At 43.1% G+C, this 22,024-nt stretch overlaps 1 protein-coding gene and 1 long non-coding RNA gene across 7 annotated transcripts in view; one reads left to right on the plus strand and one right to left on the minus strand.

Moving 5' to 3' along the window:
* The first annotated feature begins 1,550 nt into the window (after nt 1-1,550).
* The window catches only part of LOC307214364, a 67,591-nt gene continuing 47,117 nt past the window's right edge, over nt 1,551-22,024 (plus strand). For 2 of the 3 annotated variants that reach the window (XR_013837984.1, XR_013837985.1), the window contains exons 1-2: nt 2,555-3,617; nt 4,163-4,269. This is a non-coding gene — a long non-coding RNA (uncharacterized lncRNA). Of the gene's footprint in view, nt 2,259-2,554; nt 3,618-4,162; nt 4,270-22,024 lie in introns of those variants that run through there. The other variant, XR_013837983.1, reaches the window with a different exon arrangement.
* CLYBL (citramalyl-CoA lyase) overlaps nt 9,005-22,024 on the minus strand; it is a 194,950-nt gene continuing 181,930 nt past the window's right edge. For all 4 annotated transcript variants that reach the window (XM_079972949.1, XM_079972950.1, XM_079972951.1 and 1 more), the window contains exons 7-8: nt 21,166-21,290; nt 9,005-9,391 (exon numbers count right to left, since the gene is read on the minus strand). In XM_079972949.1, the coding sequence (XP_079829075.1) occupies nt 9,296-9,391; nt 21,166-21,290 (221 nt within the window). In that variant the 3' untranslated portion in view covers nt 9,005-9,295. The remainder of the gene's footprint in view (nt 9,392-21,165; nt 21,291-22,024) is intronic.

The raw sequence follows: 22,024 nt of genomic DNA on the forward strand, positions 1-22,024 counted from the left end.
CAGTGACTATCAGGGACAGGGCCTTTTCTGCAGGGGCCCTGCATCTCTGAAGGAACTCCAGACACCTCCAGCCCAGTTGGTTTCTGGATGATTTAATAGCTGTTTAATTTGCTGTGTTATTTTTATCAGTTGAAATAGTTGCTGCTGCTGTTTTAAATGCTGTTTTTGTTACTTTTGTGCAATCTTATCTCAGGTCACATCCGCATCAAACATTTGAAGCACAAGGATGGTTTAGCTGGGATTCATGCACTGCAGGGGGTTGGACTAGATGACCCTTGGGGTCCCTTCCAGATCTACAATTTGCTCTTTTACCACTTTTCAGTACCCATGATTGTTCGTTTGTTAAAGGTGCTGGGAATTGTAGGTCTGTAAGATTGGTACTATGAACAAAGTGTTATTATTATTGTTGTCATTAAAAAAAAAAAGAAACTTACAAACCACTGCAAACAAAAATAACACATCCACGTGATGCTGATGCAAAAACTATGCACACACTAAGCAAAAGAATGAGATATCATTCTCTCTCCCCCCCACTCCCTACTTCTCTCTCCCACCAACCATCAATGTAGAAAGGACTCTATGAATTGAAAACAAGAGTCAGATGTACCTTTGTTATCCATGATGAAAATCTTTCAATGAAAACATTTTTTTAAAGAATCAACTTACAAAAAACAATTCCCAGAATTCTTTGGGTGACGCAATGATTGTTAAAGTGTGCTTTAAATGTGATGTGTGTTGAGGATGTGTGAACATTGTTTTACTGCCTATTGTAAACCACCTTTGGGAGGGTAATTTATCCCGAAAGGCAGGTTTTCAAATCCATTAAATAAACAAATAATTTCCAAGCCATGGTTTGTAAACTAGTCCTCAGTGAGGTGGAAAATCACAAGTCGAGGCTTGTACCACATGGCTGTACCACATGGCTGAGAACAAGGACAGGGATCCCATTCAGTCCACGCATAAAACTGTGTTGAGCCTGTTACCGCTTCTGATGAATTCCCAAAATCTTAAAAATTAGGATGACAAAACAACTGTTTTTATTAGACATGAAGAAAACACATGATCAAGAAGTACGTTTTTTGAATAGCCTAAACAGCAGGAAGAAACCACTAACCAAGGACCCCTCTAGTATGCACTCTGCTTCCATTAAAATAAGTACTGTAAATGAAAAATACTTTTTTCAGGGGGGTTCCTGCACACTGCAGATCCTCTGTACCAAGAAAGAAGCCCATTACTGTAGAGATGAAGAAGAGCACGTGACGTTACTTTTGTAATTGGAGCGACGTGGGACACTTGGGTAAACGCGAGAAACGCGTTAAGGCAGTAAAATTTGCATGTGAACCTGGGTTGGCCCATCCACACATTCCACCACTGCAAACTTACATGATTTGCTGTCCTTCAGTCGACAAAGGAACAGCAGTCAATCCCAACCCTCTCTGAATCTGGACTGGAGGAATCTACTCAAAAACACCTGGGTGCCAAATGAGGCGCATCACTTGCCCAGGGAAGGGAAGGGAGGGAAGGAGGCGATACCCCGGGACTGGACCGGGTCTGTAGAAACATTTTTTTCCCGGCTGGTGCGGAGCTCGCTCTCCTCGCCTCAAAATAACCTTCGGCAGAGTTTGTAAGGACTCAATGAGGCCTTGGCGCGCTTTTTGGCCCTGTCGCCCGGTAGGCGCCTTGCTGCGCCTGAGTCGACGACGCCACCTCCTTTTCTCCCCTGAAGGCGCGGACGCCTTGGAGAAGACACGGCCAAAACCACAAGAACAACAACGCCAGAGCAAAGGGGGCAGGCAGGAATTAACTGCCTAGCTCGCTAACTTAGCAAGCCAGTCAGTCCATGGTTGCTGTGGAGGAGCCCAAATTATCATGGCCACAAAACCCGATTATAATAATAATAAACTCTGCAACCCAGACAAAACATTTATCTCCTCGCCGCTCTGCCACAAGGACCCGCGTGGTCAGGATTCATGGCGACCCTCCGGTTCTGTGGAGAATGGTCTTTCCTCATGCGTGTGGGAGAGAAGAAGAGAAGGAAAGGTGGAACCGCATTTCGGACACTTTAATAAGTCTAGTTAAACTCTGGCAAGGGCTTGCAGCGCCATCTTGGATCGCGACTGCTCAGAAAGCAAAACCTACAGATTCCTGGACTCAGTCGAGCTCAGCTTCCTCCCGTTAGTTCTTAATCTTGCTCCGGAGTTGGAGAGGCTCCTTGGCTCCTCGCCTTGCTTACCGAGCTGGACTTCACGAGAGTGCAGGTTGGTGTGCGCGCGAGGGCGCATTTGGGTCCCCGGGGCTTTTTGGTTTTGCTGCCTGTCGGGGAAAAACCCCCAAACAAGGGTTTAGGCAGGACGCAGGAGCGGCCTCACATGGCGCTGGTCCAGGGGTTCCCAAACTTGGGTCGCCAGCTGATTTCGGACTACAATTCCCATCATCCCTGACCATTGGCCTTGCTAGCTAGGGATGATGGGAGTTGTAGTCTAAAAGCACCTGGCGACCCAAATTTGGGAAACCATGCCTAGTCGGTGCCTTTATGGTTTTTTTTTTTGCAAATCGTTCGTTAGGATCATGCAGATCAGCCCCCCTTCTTCATTTTCCTTTCCCCAGCTTTCTTTTTTTCTGGCACCGGGGCTGCCTGGCTCTCTTCTGCTCTCAGTTTCCTCCTTGCTAGTAGACCAACGCTGGTGCAGCTTATTCTACAAGAGGTTACTCAAAAGGACGTCCCTTCCACTTCAGTGGCACTTACTCCCAAGCGTTCATAAGATCGAGACTTTTAAAAACAGCCGCTTTTTAAAGCAGGGGGAGGAAAGAAGGCGATGTGGCCGATGTCCTTTGGAAAGCTACACCATCATCCTTCGTTAAAGCCCCACCTCTTAAGCTAAATGTCTCTAGGGATTGGTCACTCAGAGCTGAAGGCGCTCTGTGCATGCCCAGGAACATTCAACTGCAGATAACTAAGAACAGGTTCATGGTGCTCACATTCAGCGTTGTTTCCCTAACACGTGTGCGTGTGTGTGTGTGTGTGTTTTTAGGGCGGGGGAGCCACTTTAAATTTAATCAGTCGACAGGCTCAATGACTCCTCCCCCCGCAAGTGTTTTCTATTTACCCGTTTAAGCAAACAGAGCAGCTTTCCCGGAGCGCCCGTCTTAAGCGCAGCTTGTAGGTCATGAAAAGGTTGGGGCCCGGTTTGCAACTCCGCATTCTGCTAATTTCTTAAGGAACACTCTTTGCGGGGCCCCCGCACAAAAGGCGATGATTTAATGAGGAGGAGAAACAAACTGGCTGATTGTTGGCGCTCGCAACTTCCCCCTGGCAGCCACAAGCTGATCTCTGCGCCTTCAATGCGGCTCGCCTTCGGGAGGAGAGGCCGGCCTGAATAGAGGACAAAGGCGGCTTGTTCTGTTTATTTACCCTCCCTACAAGCTGGGTTAACCTCTCCCAAACAGCCCAGGCTAAGCCCGTTAGCCGCACAGCCCAGATGACCCGCTGCAGAATCGCCACTGTCATGCAAACGAGCCTCCTCGGGCCCCGACCAGAAGATCCACCAGCTCCACCCTCTCCCCAAGCAGGCTGGAGGCGGGGCACCCTGGGGTGGGGCAGCGAGGATGCCTCGCGGGTAAGTCCACAGCCCTTTCCCACGTACTTGAGAGAGATCACCTTCCCTCTATGGGGGAAGAAACGATGGCTGCTTTATTGGGGAGAAGGTGTGGCAGGTGCCAGGATTCATCCCCAGGTGGGAAAGACTGAAAACCTGGAGGGAGTTGCTGCCAGTTAGTGGATACATTGGTAGCCTGCTTCCTGAGTTTATACTGTTTTGGGGAAAGGTCTTAGGTCAGCGGTGGACCATTTGCTTTTACACCCAAAAGTTCCCAGGTTCAAAACCCAGCTTCTCCAAACCCACCCACCTACAGCTCTGGGAAGGATATATGAGATAATCTGAGTACAGTACTGAAGTAAGTTCAGGGTCCCAGCCACAACACTATTTTAATCCTAAAATTGTAGAATTGAAAAAGGACCCCTAGGGTCATCTAGTCCAACTCCCTGCAATCTTGTTTACTCATTAAAGACAGTGGGGTTTTCTTCTTAGTGAGCGTGTTTAAGCTTCTGACTTTAAATAGCTCTGCCCTTAAAACACTTTGAACTTGCCCCCTTTTTATTTAGATGATGCTTAGAGAAGCAAAGGTCTGTCAATGCCTCCAGCTCAAATGCTCTTAAAAGAGGACTCTTGACTGCATTAAAGATAGCCTGGATGGAGGCTAGAGAGGAAGGTGTGAATAAATTAGCATTTGTGGCTCCACCCACTTTTACTTTCCCCGCCCACCACTGCCCTGTGGCCTACAAGGGAAAGTGGCCATGGGTTGGAGAAGGTTCCCTGCCCCGGCGTCATAGTTGGGCTCTTGCGTGGGTTGTCTGGCCAAGCAGCAAGACAAGGTGACATGCCTCAGGCAAGCCCATCAGAGTGGGGATAGATGAAGGCAGTAACTGGTACATGAATGGCCTAGCGAGTCTGTTTAAAAGTGCTGGTCCTAGCAAAGGTGTGTTTGGGCTCTGACTGCGGTAGCAAAATGCCTTGGGCTGGCCTTGAACTCTTGGCCTGGTTCTATCTGGGATTGGAGGGGAGGGAGGGCCATATGTAGCTCTGGTGGTGGTGATCTGTCTTGGGAGGCAATGGAGGAGTGCGCCTTTGCGGGTGGAATCAGGCCGTTGGATGGTAGAGACCGACATGGGAGAGACATGTTTTGTCGCAGCTGGGGCAGATGAAGGCGTCCGGTTGTGCTGCTGCAGATGCACCATGGGCTTTCTTCTCTCTGCACTCCTCCCAGTGATCATTCCTCCTCTGGTCACTGCTGTGGATGCTCGACCTGACTGCCAGTCTCCAGGCACTGCAGTTGTCTGCAAGGGATTTCCACATGGCAGGGTTGATGTTGCCAGTCTTTGTCTCACGTTCAGTGTTCAAAATTAGCCAGATGCATTTTGCACCTGGCTTTCAACCACTTGCAACCAACTAAAGATGCCTGGGTGCCAGGATGGTCCCTGACATATTCACCACCTGGGGATCTGGACTGTGTTCACACACCAATACTCCATCCTGTAGAATTCTATCTGTTATATTTTATCTGCATAATCAGAATGAAGTTCTGGTACCAAATTGCTTTTTCTGTGCAGCCTGAGCAGGAGCAATCACCATTAAGAAAGAGGTCGGAATAGGCCAATATATATGTGGACTGTCCCTGGGTCGTTACTTTTCTCCTTTAAGTTCTCAAAGATCTTAACCTAGTTCATGGGCATAGACAGGATTCATGTTGGGGGTGGGGCAGAACCAAGCTACCTGCAATGTGTTTGGTTATTTATTTTTATATACCATATTTTTTGCTCTATAAGACTCACTATTTCTCTCCTAAAAAGTAAGGGAAAATGTGTGTGCGTCTTGTGGAGCGAATGCAGGCTGTGCAGCTATCCCAGAAGCCAGGAACAGCAAGAGGGATCGCTGTTTTTGCTGTGCAGTGATCCCTCTTGCTGTTCTGGCTTCTGGGATTCGGAATATTTTTTTTCTTATTTTCCTCCTCCAAAAACTAGGTGCATCTTATGGTCTGGTGCGTCTTATAGAGCGAAAAATACAGCACTTGATTTGGAGGAAGACAGCTTGCCCATGACCTAGCTCAAGGTTGTCCTCTGAACTAGCCAGATGTTTAACTGTGAATCAATCAGTCCATTGTTTGAAATGCTCCTCAATTTCAGCTCTGTTAAATCTGGTAGCAGGGCTGGGATGGGGTTCTGCCCCAGGCTGAAGGTACTGCCTGTGAGAGCACATACTACTGGGTTAGATTCAGGATGGGAAACACCTGGCACTCCAGATGTTGCTGGCCTGTAACACACTTTGTCCCTGACCCACTGGCCATGTTGGGGGCTGATGGGAGCTGGAGCACCACAATATCTGCAGGCCACAGGTTCCCTACTCCCAGCCGAGGTGGATCAAGGATCTGATAGTAGTCAGGCAGTCTCATGTGTTATGCTTCTGGATCTTTAATCTCTCTTTCCACAAAGTGTTTCTGAGTACATACACAAGGTCACACACTGCTACCATGGATTAATCAATATCGAGCAATTACCACCCATAGTTCTCTACTCCCAATTGTTTATGCATTTCGGAATCTGCCCTTGCCAATAAACTTTAATGGAAAAGCAGAGAACTGTTTCCCCATAAGGTTTGGGAGGTACTGGAGTCTGGCTATCTGAAGGGGCTTAAGTGGTATGAAAGTTTGAAAAATGCTACTGAGCCCTAGTTTTCAGAAAGCTAGGAAAAAGAGCCTACCAACCATTGGAACTTTTGAGATTCAGCTGCTCTTTACTTTTGCGGGAATTGTGAGAGCAAAGCAGGAGACGTTGAGGGAAACCTGATGGTTTGACTTAACGGGCTGAATAGTTATCTTCAAAGGCTGATTTTAAAAACCTTTTCCCATGTACATTATTAGAGAGCGAATTGCTTGCCGTGTACGGATCATGCAATGATTCGAATTGCTTAATGTGTGTCTGTTGCGGCAGAATGGTGAAAATGTGCTGCTTCCAGGTCTGATGAGAGGCAAACACTCCTGCTCAGTGTTCAAAATTAGCCAGGCACCAGATGCATTTTGAACCTGGCTATTGGCCACTTGAGACCAAGTGAAGATGTCTGGGCACCAGGATAGCACCTGATACCTCCATCTTCTGGAGGTGCATGCCTGGGGATCATTGGATATGGACTGTTTTCACACACTAATATCCTATCCTTTGGAATTCTATCAGTTATATTCTATCTGCACGACTGGAATGAATTTCTGGAACCAAAATGCTTTTTCTGTGCAGCCTGAGCAGGAACAGTGAAAACCTTATAGTTAGTAGTTGTAGCTTGTCTTCACTTACCCCACCCCACTGCCCTGCTCACAGATGTGAATAATATTCTTAAGTTATGAATGATCCTTTTCACGATTAAGAAAGATTGGTAGGAATAAGCCAGTATCTTTGTGGACTGTGCCTGGATAAAGTGAGTTTTCTTTAAGTTCTCAAAGTTCTTAACCTAGCTCAAGGTAGTCCTATGAATGTTTAACTGGGAATCAATCACAGTCAGTCCATCATTTGAAAAATAAGACTTTAGAACTGTCTTACTCCAAAAATGGCAACTAGATATTCCATTTTGGCGACTGTAACCTTGGTTTAAAGAGCCATTTGGTGCCTAACTTACATATCTGAGCGTCTAACACTGTTCCTGACTCAAAAGCACTGTCGTGGGCAACGCTAATTCCGCTCCAGCTCCCTCGTGCCGCATCTCCTGTAAAGCAACATTCGTGACGCACCCATCATTGGGAAGGATTAGAGGCAAAGGGGGTTGGTTGCAGGCTTCTGAAGGGGTTAGCTAATCCATATTAAGTGGATTTGAGTTTGCACGCTTTGTCTTAATTGCACGGATGGTGAATCAAATCCATTAGTGGTGATCATTACAGAAGCGAGTGGTGGTTTATTTTGGATTAATCCAACAGGCAACGGGCCTTCAGATTTAAGTGACTTAAATTGGGAAGAACTATGGAGGGCAGAAACCTAGTGGATTCCTCTATCTTCAAAAGTTGCAGCGTGGAACTTCCATAAATATGGCCTCCCTCTCTGAATTCCCCCCTTTGCAACTTTTAAAGAGATTGCAGGAGTCAAAGGAATCTATGAAGGGAATTGCAAAATGTTGCAGCGTGGACTGCTCCTCTTCAGGGTTCCAGCGAGCCATTCCTTTCCCCAGGATACTCCATTCCATTCTGCAGCCCCCTAGCATCCTGTTTTCTGTCCTCCCTGCTGCAACAAACCCTCAGCATTCCATGGCCCACTGAGCATGCTCAATTTTCATTTGGTTTCTCCCCACCCCCTGGCTGCTTTCCCCCCTAAAGTTTTAAACTACTACTGCAAACCTTGGAGTCCCCCCAAACCTGCTGATGCTTCCCTCTTATATGTGGATGGGGCCGTTTTGGTTGCATACAGACCAGCACCCTGAGAGCTCAGATCACTATTACTATGTACTTACCGGTAGGTCCTGGTTTCCTTCTGATAAGTGCTTCTGTGGCCAAATGTATGGCTGTTTTCCACTGGAGTGACTGGCTGCAAAGGAAAACAGAGCTCTCGTACTTTTCATACACTGCAATCCTATACAGTACATGTCTAGTGGTGGTTCCCTCACTACGAGAAGGGAAGTTACAGGGAAGCAGGCAGAGGGTCTTCTCATTAGTAGCGCCCACCCTGTGGAACGCCCTCCCATCCGATGTCAAGGAGATAAATAACTATACAACTTTTAGAAGGCAGCGCTATATAGAGAAGTTCTTAATGTTTAATGTTTTCTTATGCTCTATATTGGAAGCTGCCCACATTGGCTGGGGCATACCAGTCAGATGGGTGGGGTGCAAATAATAAACTCACTCCCAGATAAGGGAGTGTAGAATGAGGTGCAGAACCTGTGACCCTCCCAGATGTTGTTGGGACTCCCAACTAACTCTTCTCATCCCTAACCAGCATGGGATGATGGGAATTGTAGTTCCACATCATCTGGAGGGCCACAGGTTCCCTACCTCTGGTGTATAGGATTGCTGCCACTGTTGTACAGAAGGAGGACTTTTCGGAGGGATGGGTTTTCTCTTTTGTATGACAAACTCTACCTCCCCCTTCTATGCCTATACACTCGTACCTCGGTTGTCGAACGGAGTCCGTTCCAAAAACGTTTGACAACCGAGATGCTGCTTCTGATTGGCTGCAGGAGCTTCCTACACCCAATCAGAAGCCACATCAGACGTTCCAAAGAACATTTGCAAACCGGAACACTCACTTCCGGGTTTGTGGCATTCAGGAGCCAAAACATTAGAGTCGCAAGGCATTCGGGTTCCAAGGTACGATTGTAAAGGGTATGAGAACTCTGCCCTCTTTTTTTTTTCTTTTTTTTTTGCCGCTCATCATTCCCCTTCGCCTGGAAATCTTACAGTAAAAAATTAATCAGACTTGGGTTTCTGCACCAATTTCATTGGTTGTTGTTTTTAATGGATCCGTTCCCCACACAAGTCGATCTCTGTTTTCAGCAGAGTCTTAAGTGAGTACAATGGGGAAAGGGCTCTGATCTTTCCAATATATGGTCCATGACAAGGAAGAAAAATATATGGCAATGTTCAAGGGCAGGTAAACAGTGTTTTGTCGGAAGTGTGAACGGTTGCATTTTTCTTCCTCCCAGTTATCATATTATCCGCCTTCAAATCGCTCCTGGAGCCTCTCTAGGGAGAAGCTTCATTTAGCAGATCATTTTTTCTGGATGGCTGTGGCAAGACTAACAATGTTCTGGGCTTGCTTCAGTAATGGCATGTCTATCATGCTGCCTCGGAAAGTGAAGGCACCCTGGAAAAAGAAAAAAAAGAGAATCAGAAAGAAAATACCAAATGCCAGACCATCAGCATCTTAAAAGGGACCTTGGGAAAGGAAAATTGCAGGCTTGGGTTAGCTTTTCATACACTGCCGCAAGAAAAGAATCATTAGATCCCACATGAATCAAACCGCGTTGTCTTCTGCTGGCTTTAGAAAAAAGCCAAGAGGCACTGACAGTAATAAAAGGGAAATGTACGAAAAACAAACAAAAGATGTGAGCGTGTGAAAGACCAAAACAAAAAACCACTGTGCGTAGAAAAAGGCATATATTTACCTCCGAGCCAGAGTCAGAAATGACCCACAGGATGAAATACATTGTCTTTTGGGATGGGGTGGTGGAACTGGGGGTTGGAGGACCAGGATGATTGATCCTGTCCCTTTCTTGAAGAGGGGGAAGCAAAGAGCACACTGCTGGCCTGGATCCCCGGGTCAGGGAGCTCTCCCTTCATACTTCCCAGGAAAAACTGAGCTGAGATGGGTGAACGAGAACAGTAGCTCGCAATTATCACAGATGATGTCTAGCCCACGCCAGCATTGAGGTGTCCTGGCAATTCCCTTCCCTCCTGCGACAAAGCACCTGTCTTTACCAATTGGGAAAGTGACTTTTAATAATATACTACTGCTCCCCACAGGGAGCATTTTCTCCAGCAACAAAACTTTGAACTAGTTTGAAGGCTGGTGAAGCTGTGTTGCCATGCAAAAATCTGCCGCGGGATTGAAACCAGCAGGAATAAGGGGACTTGGTACTCTGTTCCAAGGCGCAGTGTTGTTGCTGCCAATTTGCGATTTTCAAACTGGTTTGCGCTTTACCTGTTGTATCAACATTACCGGTTACCTGTAACTCAGCAATTACAGGGCAGGCGTGGGGAATGTGTTGCTCTTGAGCTGCTACTGGACTACAACTCCCATCATCCTTGGCCATTGGCCATGTTGGCTGGGGCTGTCCAACAACATCTGAAGAGTCTTGGGTTCCCTGTTTCTGTTTTAGAGGGGTGTTTTAGAGGGCTTGTCTAATATTTATGAACCTGGTGAAATTTTTAGAATCTTTCCCTGCCCAATATGTTGCCATTGTACATACCTAGCCTTGCGAATGGCTAAATTTAGATTGTGGGCTCCCAAATGAGTTCAAGTATACGAAACTCTGGTTGGATTTAAGTCTGCTTCTTTCTATAAATAGCTATGAGTGTGGTTCATTGATAATGCTGATCTCTCTCTCAATGTAAGAGAAAACATTTTGCCACAGTTGGAAAAGGAAATAAGCCATGTCTTGTGAATCATAGAATTGTAGAGTTGGAAGGGACTACAAAGATCATCTAATCCAGTGATGGCCAAACTTGGTCCTCCAGCCGTTTTGGGACTACAACTCCCATCATCCCTAGCTGACAGGACCAGTGGTCAGGGATGATGGGAATTATAGTCCCAAAACAGCTGGAGGGCCAAGTTTGGCCATCACTGATCTAATCCAACCAAACCCCCTGCAATACCCTACTGTTTTGAAAAGGCATAGAGCTAAGACACATCAGTGGCATAGCATGGATTTCCAAACTGCTTAGGAAAGCCAAATGGCTAATGCAGATGGATAACCTACAATTTCCTAAAATGGGTGCACAATAAAAAAATAAAAATTATGAAAAACAGTACAACTGAAAGTAATTTAATCATCCAAATGACTATTTAATGCAAGACACTTTGAAGTTTATTTTATTTTTTCCGAAGTGCATATTTTTTGTAGCTCACAATTATCATTTAGTACGCAATAATCATTTATTACTGCTATATATATCTTTCCCTCTCTCTTACTGGATTTTTATCATTATTTAACATTCTTGTTTGAATACAAAGAAATACAAAGAAATCCTTAAGTCTAGCTGGATAACTACAACAAAAAGTTAGCCTGAAACAAAATATTATAAAATAGCTTTTTAGTTGCACACACCTTCAGAACAATGCACAGATCTACAGATAGGCAGAACAATCATTTTCATTATTATTATTTATCTCTGCGTTTCTAAGCATTGTACGTTCAAGGCGGCTAAACCTTCACTGCATACTTGCCCTCATAAGTACAACTGGAAATTTTGCTGTAAATCCTCACTTCAGTAGCTGACACTGTTTTGTTTTTCTTTTTTGTGGGGTAGTAGTGGAGAATGTTGCAAGAATTCACATGCAATGTAACAGTGAAAACTTGATCCCAGTAGTATCTGCCGTTTTAGAAAGCACCAATTTAAGCAAACTGCACTCCTGGAACCATATTACTAAAATAATAGGTTGGAAACCTAAAGGAGGAAACTGTAGTGTAGAAAACGGCAAGGAAATCAAATGAGGGTTAAAGTGCATACATGTTCGGTTTTCTGGTGGGTTTAGATAAGTTTGCTGGGGGGCGGAAATCACTAAAAATCCTAATAAGAGAGTAGGAAATATATTTTCCTAGCATTGATCTGCAGCATTGAGAAGGTTGAGTCAAAAATGTTTTAAGTTTTGTCTCCTGCAGCAAACTCAATTAAATTTATTTACAGTGCAATCCTATGACTATCTGCTCAGAAGTAAGTCCTATTAAATATAATAAGAATCATATAATTGTAGAGTTGGAAGGGACCACGAGGCTCTCTGCAGTGCAGGAATCTTTTGGCCCAACGTGAGGCTCAAACCCACAACCCTGAGATTAAGAGTTTCATGCTGTACGGACTTAGCTATATATTTTAATGTTGCAAACAGCTTTTGAGACCTGCATTGTGAGAAGTGGGATAGACATTTGTAAGTACAGTGATACATCCAGCTGCGGACAGGATCTGTTCCGGAGGTCTGGTCAGATCTCAAGGTTTCCGCAACCTTAGGACCGCTTCTGTGCATGCGCAGATCACTTCTGCACATGCGCGCGGGCCGAACCCTGGTAAAATGCTTCTGGGTTTGCCACGTGTGCATCCCAAAGTTTTTGTAACCAGAGGGTTACGTAAACGGAGGTACGACTGTAAACTAAGTACCAGTGACATTGACCGCTTGGGCCTTTTGGGCACTTTCCTTGGTAGAGTCCACCAAAATTGAAATGCTACCATTTGAGATAAAAGACTGGGATCATGGGTTGCTGCTGTTGGGTTCTAAGCACAAATGTATTTAATCGTAACTGCAGGCTGCCCAAAGGGTTTTATTCAGATGCCGCTGATCATGGCTGAACCAAGACTACATTTGGGACACATTGAATGGGGAAAAGGTTCCTACAAAAAGCCAGATTTTGATAAAGTGATCAGTATTGTACAAAATCAAAAAGATTTTTTATTTTTACATTGGCATAAGAGGAGTAACAATGGTGGTACATGATACAGATTTCAGGGCAAAAAGGTTAGCATGGAGAAGGGAATTAGGTGGAAATAATGCTTCTAGGAACTGAACTCAGGGAGTTTCTACAAATTCCGTAAGAGAAATTAGCAAAATACATGGATTGTAAAAGGTAAAGGTACCCCTGCCCGTACGGGCCAGTCTTGACAGACTCTAGGGTTGTGCGCTCATCTCACTCTATAGGCCGGGAGCCAGCGCTGTCCGCAGACACTTCCGGGTCACGTGGCCAGCGTGACAAGATGCATCTGGCGAGCCAGAGCAGCACACGGAATGCCGTTTACCTTCCCGCTGGTAAGCGGTCCCTATTTATCTACTTGCACCCGGGGTGCTTTCGAACTGCTAGGTTGGCAGGCGCTGGGACCGAACGACGGGAGCGCACCCTGCCGCAGGGATTTGAACCGCTGACTATGCGATCGGCAAGTCCTAGGCGCTGAGGTTTTACCCCACAGCGCCACCCGCGTCCCACATGGATTGTAATTTGTGTTTATTAGGGATCTCCTATAAGTGATTAAACTGCTTCTAGGAACTCCACCCTGAACTTCGGTTTAAAAGAAATTGATCTATGAATGACTCAAGGTTTTGAAGGTTGAGATTCTAAACATTATTGCTTATTTACATAATCCTACCTTAAAGCCAACTGGCTTTAGGTGGGGGAACTGGTCCTTCAGTCGTTATTGGGCATCAGCTCCAGCCAGCATGGCCAATGGCCAGGGACAAGGGAGGCCACCCAGAGGGGTTCAGCGCCCCCATCCCTAATCCAGGCCAGAGACCCAATGAAAGCATATGGGGGCATGCTCTTTCTGAAGAGGTGCCAGTATAGGCAGTGCACAGAATCTGAACATCAATATTAGTTTCTCATAACTGGATTATTTTTATTCACATGTGTGCACCTAAATTATGAATGTAACGGGTAGGAAGTTAGCAGTTGAGAAGAAGAGTTTGGATTTGATATCCTGCTTTATCACTACCCGAAGGAGTCTCAAAACGGCTAACATTCTCCTTTCCCTTCCTCCCCCACAACAAATATTCTGTGAGGTGAGTGAGGCTGAGAGACTTCAAAGAAGTGTGACTAACCCAAGGTCACCCAGCAGCTGCATGTGGAGGAGCAGGGAATCGAACCCGGTTCACCAGATTACGAGTCTATCGCTCTTAACCACTACGCCACAAATTCGAACTCAATGCAGATCGCCAATAGTTTTGTTCTAACCCTGTCCTGCAGTAACACTGCCCCTCATGTATACTTCTGGATCTTAGCTACTGTTTTATTTTGTAAACCTCATTGAGATGGTTTTTATCTTCTCAAGGTGGTATAAATATATAGGAAATAGGTATACATCTTAAGGATCCCAGTCCCCAAAATTTAAACTATTGGCAGTGTTATTCCAAGGGGGCTGAGATAGGGACGGGGTTCAAGGAAATAAGGCTAAAGTAGTGACAGGCAGGACAAATGTCTTTGTAAGCCATTCTGAGTCTCCTCTAGCTTCAGAGTCATCTTCCGAACCACAAAACCGAATGTGAACAAAACGTTGCAATTTTCGGCCGATAAAGCTTTGTGGCAGGCGCGGGCGCTTAATTCTAGCAAAACCCATGCCAAATACAGTGAAATGAAAAAAACAACGCAGGATTGCTGCCACTTAAATTAGCTGAAATGATATTTAGGCTGTATTGCTTTCCTTTGAGTGCTCTCAGTATGCCCCGGAGAAGGCCATCTGGCCAGAACATTAGTTCTTTTGTTACACCCTGCATTGGAGGAAGAAAGAAAGAAGGCAGCTGAGCACCATTGTACCTGTGAGCACTGGGGGGAAAAACACACCAGATATTTAAGGTTTGGAAGGTATGCTTTTCCAGCGCTCTTGCTGCAAGCCAAATCTATATCCTATCATGCTCAGCAGCTCAGCCTGCCACCATGAGCAGAGTGTGAAATACACATTTCCACCCCCACACCCTTGATATTTCTCCAGTCCTTCAGGGATCCAGGCTTGGAGGCAAGGGAGGGATAGAGGGAAACAATAACAGGGTGAATATGTTTTGCATGGTTCCCCCATATTTAGGCTCAGTGGGTTTGCATGCAGAAGGGCTCGGGTTCAATTGCTATTAAAATGGCCAGATAGCCAGGGCTATGAAATGCTGAGAACTTGGAAGACTGTTGCCAGCAATGCTGGGATAGATGGATCAATGGGTTCACTGGCATAAAGCAGTTTCACATGGTAATCTTTGCTACCTGAGGCCAGTTAACCCATTGCCCTACTGTACAGAATAGGGCACCAAGCAGATTGTGGTTTCAGTTTCCTGGGTGTGTTTCTCTTTGTTGATCAGTGTTTATCAGAAAGTAGTGGCTGGTCCATTATGAGATAAGGAGAGCAGTGGCCATCCTGGGATTTAAGAGTAGATCACTGGTACCCTGGGCATGGTTTTAGCTTAGAAACAAGGTTTTCCAAATACAATGAAAACCATGTATTTTGGATTCAGCCATGCAGGTACGATGGAAGTGGTTGTTGGTTTCAAGCAAAGGCTGTATTTTGGCTTGTTCAGTCCCACCACCACGACCACATCAGTTTCCTCCATTCTTCTGTGAGCCTCTGAAGCCTAGTATTTTCCCCTCTCTGCCCTATTCCATCTTATGTGGAAAGACACTGGCTATTGCAGCCAGTTTCACACAATATGCTAAGCCAAATGAACCTTGACTTGGATAGACCGCATTGAAGAGAAGCTTGCAAACACTTTGCTCCTATAAAAATGTAAATGGACCCCTGACCATTAGGTCCAGTCGTGACTGACTCTGGGGTTGCGGCACTCATCTCGCTTTATTGGCCAAGGGATCCGGCGTACAGCTTCTGGGTCATGTGACCAGCATGACTAAGCTACTTCTGGCGAACCAGAGCAGCGCACGGAAACGCCGTTTACCTTCCCGCCGGAGCGGTACCTATTTATCTACTTGCACTTTGACGTGCTTTCAAACTGCTAGGTTGGCAGGAGCAGGGACCGAACAACGGGAGCTCACCCCGTCGCGGGGATTCAAACCAACGACCTTCTGATCGGCAAGTCCTAGGCTCTGTGGTTTAACCCACAGCGCCGCCCGCGTCCCTTTGCTCCTACCTGGTCCTTTTTGCTGTCTTGAGCTAAGCCAAGGTTTGGCTCACTGTATCATCTGAACTGGGACTCAGGGTTAAGCTCTCTCCACACCAACCACAAGTCCTCTGGGAGCGTGCATGAATGAATATAATTGCTGGACCACATGCTTTTTCCAGGAGATATGGGTGTGAAACATCTTTCACTGTGGATGTGTTTGTGTAAAAACTGCTTTCTTGACTTCTATCAAGAAGAGGTAATGTGGGTGTATATAGAACATGCTGAAGAAGGCAGAGGGTATGATAAACTGGCCAGTCAGGATATGACTCCACAAGTGATAATAGGATCCAGTATTCAATTGTCTCTACCAGCTTTTACAGAAAGCAATAGTGTGGGCTGGCTTTCCATGTACCCCAGAAGTATTGCACAACCCTCTAACTAGCAGCTGATAAAGTGATTATCCTTTATATATCTTCCCACACCACAGTGGCTCCCGTATGTATTATTTTATTTGAGAAGACATAGAACCAACTCCATCTGTAAGGATCAGAGTGGTTCATAATTATTATTTCTCTTATTTATAATTTTCATAGCTCGCCAGTGTGGCAATTATTTCCATTTTACAGATGGGAAACTAAGATTATGAGATTGCTTGTTGCCCATTGCTACCCAGTTTCTCTGTGGCTGAGCTGCCCCAAGGCTGTGTGCACCCCAAACAAAAAGCAAGTTTTTGAGCTAAAATGGATGGATTCTGTAACCAACATATATTATACAAATTAAGTTCATTTACTGCATCTGCATTATTTTGCATAATGTATTCTATTGCTTTTACTCTGTTACATAATTTAGTTTGAGAACTTTAATCTTGGGGAAGGACAAGGATCTGTGTGGAGCACTGAAACCTCACTTAGTGATCACACAAAATCTTACTTGGCCAGGTATTCAAGAACTTGCCCCATATCTCCTGGTGTCCAGCTCACTGTAGGAACAAATGTGTATTACTTGACTAACATGGTACCATTTATCATAAAGTCACCTACATTTTTCCACTGTTATTTTACTGGAGGTACTTTGGTTAAGTGAGCAGAAACTACTTGTCAAATGGTAGTTACACTACCTTGCTTCTAAACTTTTTCTGTACCATGTATTTTCCAACTTTCATTTTAGATTGTTAGAGTCTTAGGATCCTGGTCTGCATTTATATAGCTAAGACTTCCTCAGAATAATGGCCCTGATCCATCCCTAGTCAGGTGTAAATAGGTTTTGCAGGTAAGGGAGTACAAATTCAGATTAACATCAGAATGCTCATCCTCTCTTTGTAAACAGCTTTGATAAATTTTATGAAATAAATAAAAATAAATGTGACTGTTCTTCGGATTTATGTCTAGGGCTCCCAAAATATAAACTTGTTTCTGCATGAAAACCTTCTTAGCTGGACTAGGCAAATGATAACTTTTGGTCAACCTGAGCGCATTGCTATTCTCTGTTGAAAATGAGTGACAATTGATTCAAAAATAGATTTTACAATTTTATTTCAAAAGTTAACGGGTGTCTGTGTAGTTATAAAGGCTATTAAAGATGAAAACAGAATAGAACATGCATAAATACCACAATATTTTTTTATTTTAAAAAGCATAATTGCCTATTCTTTTTGAATAAAAACATTATTCTTGCACTTCTATTGTGCATTGCTATCATAGTGACAGGCAGTACTAATTATTACAAATAAAATTCTTTAAAATGCTTAGTAATATTACCTCTGAATATATTTATCACTGTATTGCTTACAGTTTAACAGAATTTATACTGTGATGTTTTTATGAGCTTTAAAAAAAAAGGAAAAAGGAGAACTAAGCAAAATTAGCACTATAATACACGCGAAATATAGTGTTTGTTTATTGATCTCTGTCAATATGGGGAGGAAGCTATGTGAATATGGGATATAATGAAATATATGAGCTATAAATGAAACACAGACATAAGTGATACATTAGTGTATAAACATTTCAACATTTTGTTAAAAGTAACTGACTGGTTTGGCTGAATTATGGGTTTAATTTTTCCAACATTCAAAGAAACAAAAACAATTTTTTTTATCCCATTTACAGCAAATCTGAAGTTGCTACCTCAACATAATGTAAGTCGTCTTCTGTTACTGTAATAGCCATTTATTTTTTACTCAATTTCTTTCTGATTTCCGTTTGGTGACTGAAAGGTTTGGTGTAGGAAAAAGTACTAAGAGGCAGGAGGGTAGCTTGGATTCTTTCAACAACGGCTGCTCTGTACTTTCCAAACTCTGATAAATTGTGTTACCCGATTGCTGTGTGTTAATATAAACTATTGTTGACTGAGGGCATCGAACTTTGTTCACTAAGAACTTCCAATTAACAACAAACTGTGATCCCAGAGGCTCAAGACCAGCAATTTATCTGTGAGCAAACTAGTCACTCTAATCCTTTGCATTTCAGGTTTTCTTTTCCAGGCTTTCAGTTTTGATTAATAACACACAGACACACCATGGAAAGCTTAACAGTGTCAAGCCAGAATAGTATTTTAGCTCTGCTGAAATTAAAGATTTGGTTTCGTGAAAGGAACAGGAAGGAATAAGGTGGAGACTGCAGAATTGCTGGCAGTGTGGTATCTATGCATTGGTTTTCTTGTAAGGAAAAGTAAGTAATATATTAGCAATACATAGCTGGAACCTTTCAGGACCAGGAGGCTCAAATCATGATGAAAATTTTAATGCCTTCTTTGGACATGCCACAAGTCTCCTGTTGTGAGAAGTAGTTCTTTTGGAAAATTAAGCAATCATACATACCCAGATCTCTTCTTAAGTGTCAGGTTTTTAAATATAGCAATACACACACTGATAAGATGTTTTAAGGAAATGTTGATCAAACAGCATCCTGTATCTCCTCACTTTGGTGAGAACAGTTCTTTGCTGAAGTCAATGGCAGAGCTCTCACTCGCTTTGATGAGGTCAAAATTTAATCCTACAGTGAATGGCCAGTGTCATATTTATAAATACTGGGAGTTAAAGGTGGGGTGGCAAAGAACTTGCGTATTTCCACAAATTTCATTCAATTGTCAGCAGGCTAAACAAGGTTGTGTGCATTGCAAAAGTGTTTCTGAACTATCAGTCTACCCTAACTGCGTGCCACATTCCTCAATTGATTCTAAGATCGTTGCAAATCAGTTGCTGCATCTAAGAAGCAATTAGGGGGGTGAGTATAAAAGTCTTTGGAAGAACTTAGAAGAAACTTGCATTGTTTGTCCTATGTCAGGTGCGTAGTGGTATAAAATGATAGCCCAGCAAGGCTTTTCATATGGAAAATGTTTATGGCTCCCCAGTGCAAAAGCAGTAAATATAAATATTTTGCCTCTTTGATCACTCCCCACATTGTCTTTCTGTGTAGTCTTCATAAGTCCCTGGAAAATGTTAGCTGCCATATGTACACCCTATTGGCACTGTACACACACAGATGGGTATAGAGAGGAGATGGCTGCTAACAGGTGTACAGAGAAAATGCAAAAAAATAAAATTAAAAAGCTGTTAGCATATATATTTTTTAAAAAATGTTTCACTCATTAGAGGCTTTAAACATATGAAATAAGGTGATCAAAACGAAAGATATGCAAATTGATATTTCTATGAACCTTAATATAGCATCTGGGTTTGACATTAGAGTTATAGTTATGTGATAAACTATGGCTTAAGATAGAAGGGAAGCTTCCTTATGGGTATATGGCAATCAGTTTATTCTAAGGAGTAGGCTTGATGATAAAATGGGAATATGGTGGATTTCTGAAACAAAATCATATTGCGGGAATGGGTCATTTGGCACGCACTAGCAGGATAGAAACATGTGAAACTATCGCCATATATTTTCACAATGTAATCTATGCGTTAGTGGGATTTGTAAGGGACAGGGAGAAGTGCATATGCATATACACACACAAATATCTCTTGTATGTGTTCAGATTTGCTAAAGATGTTTCCTTGGCAATTAAATATTGTGTAAATTGCACAGAAAGAATCACACGTTCTCTGCTGCACTTCTGGACACTGAAACTTCACTGGCTTGATAACCATTTCAGATTTTGGCTCTTGCTAGAAGAATCACATTTAATTGCAACTTTCCCCTGCCCCTCCCCCCCAAAGTGGCAAACTACATTATAGCAAATAACCTTTAAGATAATTAGCCGACAATGCTGCAACGAGCATAAAATTTTCCTTCAGGCGACCCCTAATTTAAGTGTTACTGGCACAAAGTGAAGACAGATTGTGCTTCACCACCGCAATGTTTACATAGCAGAAACCCACAGAGCAGGAAACAGGAGACTCAATGATGCACTAAATTAGGAACAATCATATTCGAGGAGTAATTTGCTTTCTTTTCTATCCAAAAAACCCCTCCAGTCCAAAAATAAGTTCTGAAAAATAATAATTCCAAATTTCCACCTGTACTTTGCAATCAGCTGATGTCCAGTTCTGTAAGGAGTCTCATAACATCGAAAACTTTACTCACAAATGAGCTTTACACCCAGAAGTTTCTCAAAGTGTAAAAAACAATAATTGGTCTCCACTATTTAGGAGTTGGGTGTGAAGAAGACAAATAAAACCCAAACATGATTGTTTTCTTGAAGTTAGACGGAAATGAAAGCCGTCTGAGGAATTAATAAATAATACAGCGGCACAGAATTAATGGGGTTTTTTTCTTCCTTTTTTTATTTATAAAAGATCTTAGTCAGATATACTATTATTTGAGTTGATTAAACTAACTAGATCCCTAGGTGCACTATCTACATTGTTTATTTACTTAAAAATATTTATAAACCGCTTAATATTTTTTAAAAGAATCTCTTAAGTGGTATACAAGATAAAAACAAAAACCGAAATCATTGAAACAAAAATGCAACACAATACGACTGTTATACTGAACAGTAGTATAAAAAGCATTGGAAACAAATGAAAACAAGAACCCAGCTAATTCCAACAAATCTTATGAATCAGGGAAATCACGGAGAAAAAGGCATGTTGTTAGAATGCATCTGAATTTAAGACGTATCATTTAAAGGACGAAAGACAAGAAGCAAAACTGGGGACACATAACTGAAACTGCCATTTAAATTGAACAAGTCATAGGTTTTGATATAAAACTGCTTTTCTCTCAACAAAACGCAAGTTACTTATTTTTTTTGAGTAAATATACGCTAGTGTATATTCTATATAATACATATTATGATGCTATGTACCCTTTATGTTACCATGAAAACACTTTTAAATTTTCTTCCATTTGAAACATTATATATAAAGGAAACATAGTATGAAAAAAGGGGTTTACCTTCCCTATGCGCTGATGCTCTTCAAATGCTGTGATAAGTTCTTCTGCCCACATAATTTTTTCAGGGCTTGGTGAGAACTGTTCCTGGACAACGGCAACTTGATTAGGGTGAATCACCTGCTTACCTACAAAGAAGATTAATAACCCCAGAGTTAAGCATTTACTAACAGATGCTCCAGCAAAATGTTCCAATCACTTGAGGCTTTCAAATACTGCACCAACTCTCATTTTTTGATGGTTCTTTTTTAAAAAAAACCCACACACCATTCATTATTAAAGTATGCTTCTCTTTACCCTAAATGAGCTAAAAATAGACATAACAACTCTGTTTTTTTAAATAGATGTGACTAGCATTTCAGGGGTTTTTCCTCTCCCTGCCAGCTATTCAAACATAGTATAAAAGATATAGACAGACTTTAGAAGATCCTTATTCCGGTTAAAAAGGGAAATGATGGAAATAAGATCTATCACTAAAGCATAAAGCTTTTATGCGGTTTGCACGTTTTTCTATTTCCAAATAATTATTCTCTAACAGTGCAATCTTAATACATGACTAAGTTCCATTATTCCCAGTGGGGCATATTCCCAGCTTCGTGTTTGCAGCCTAAATTGTCCTCATGTTAGGATTTACGTTTTAGCAACATTCTCCACCAACTTATTTTTATTAAATTTATAGATTGCCCCACCTGCAGGTCAAATTCGCCTTTGCAAATATGGGCTACAATCCACCCAAAAGTTCTCCTTCATAAGCCCCATTGAAATGAATGGGAGGTGCTCAAGAATTTGGCTATCATCAGTGAGTGAAATCCAACTTTGTTGCCCACCAGTGAAATTGACATCGGTGATGGAACAGATTCCT

The sequence above is a fragment of the Podarcis cretensis genome, assembly GCF_951804945.1.
Source record: "Podarcis cretensis genome assembly, chromosome: 4".
Taxonomy (NCBI): domain Eukaryota; kingdom Metazoa; phylum Chordata; class Lepidosauria; order Squamata; family Lacertidae; genus Podarcis; species Podarcis cretensis.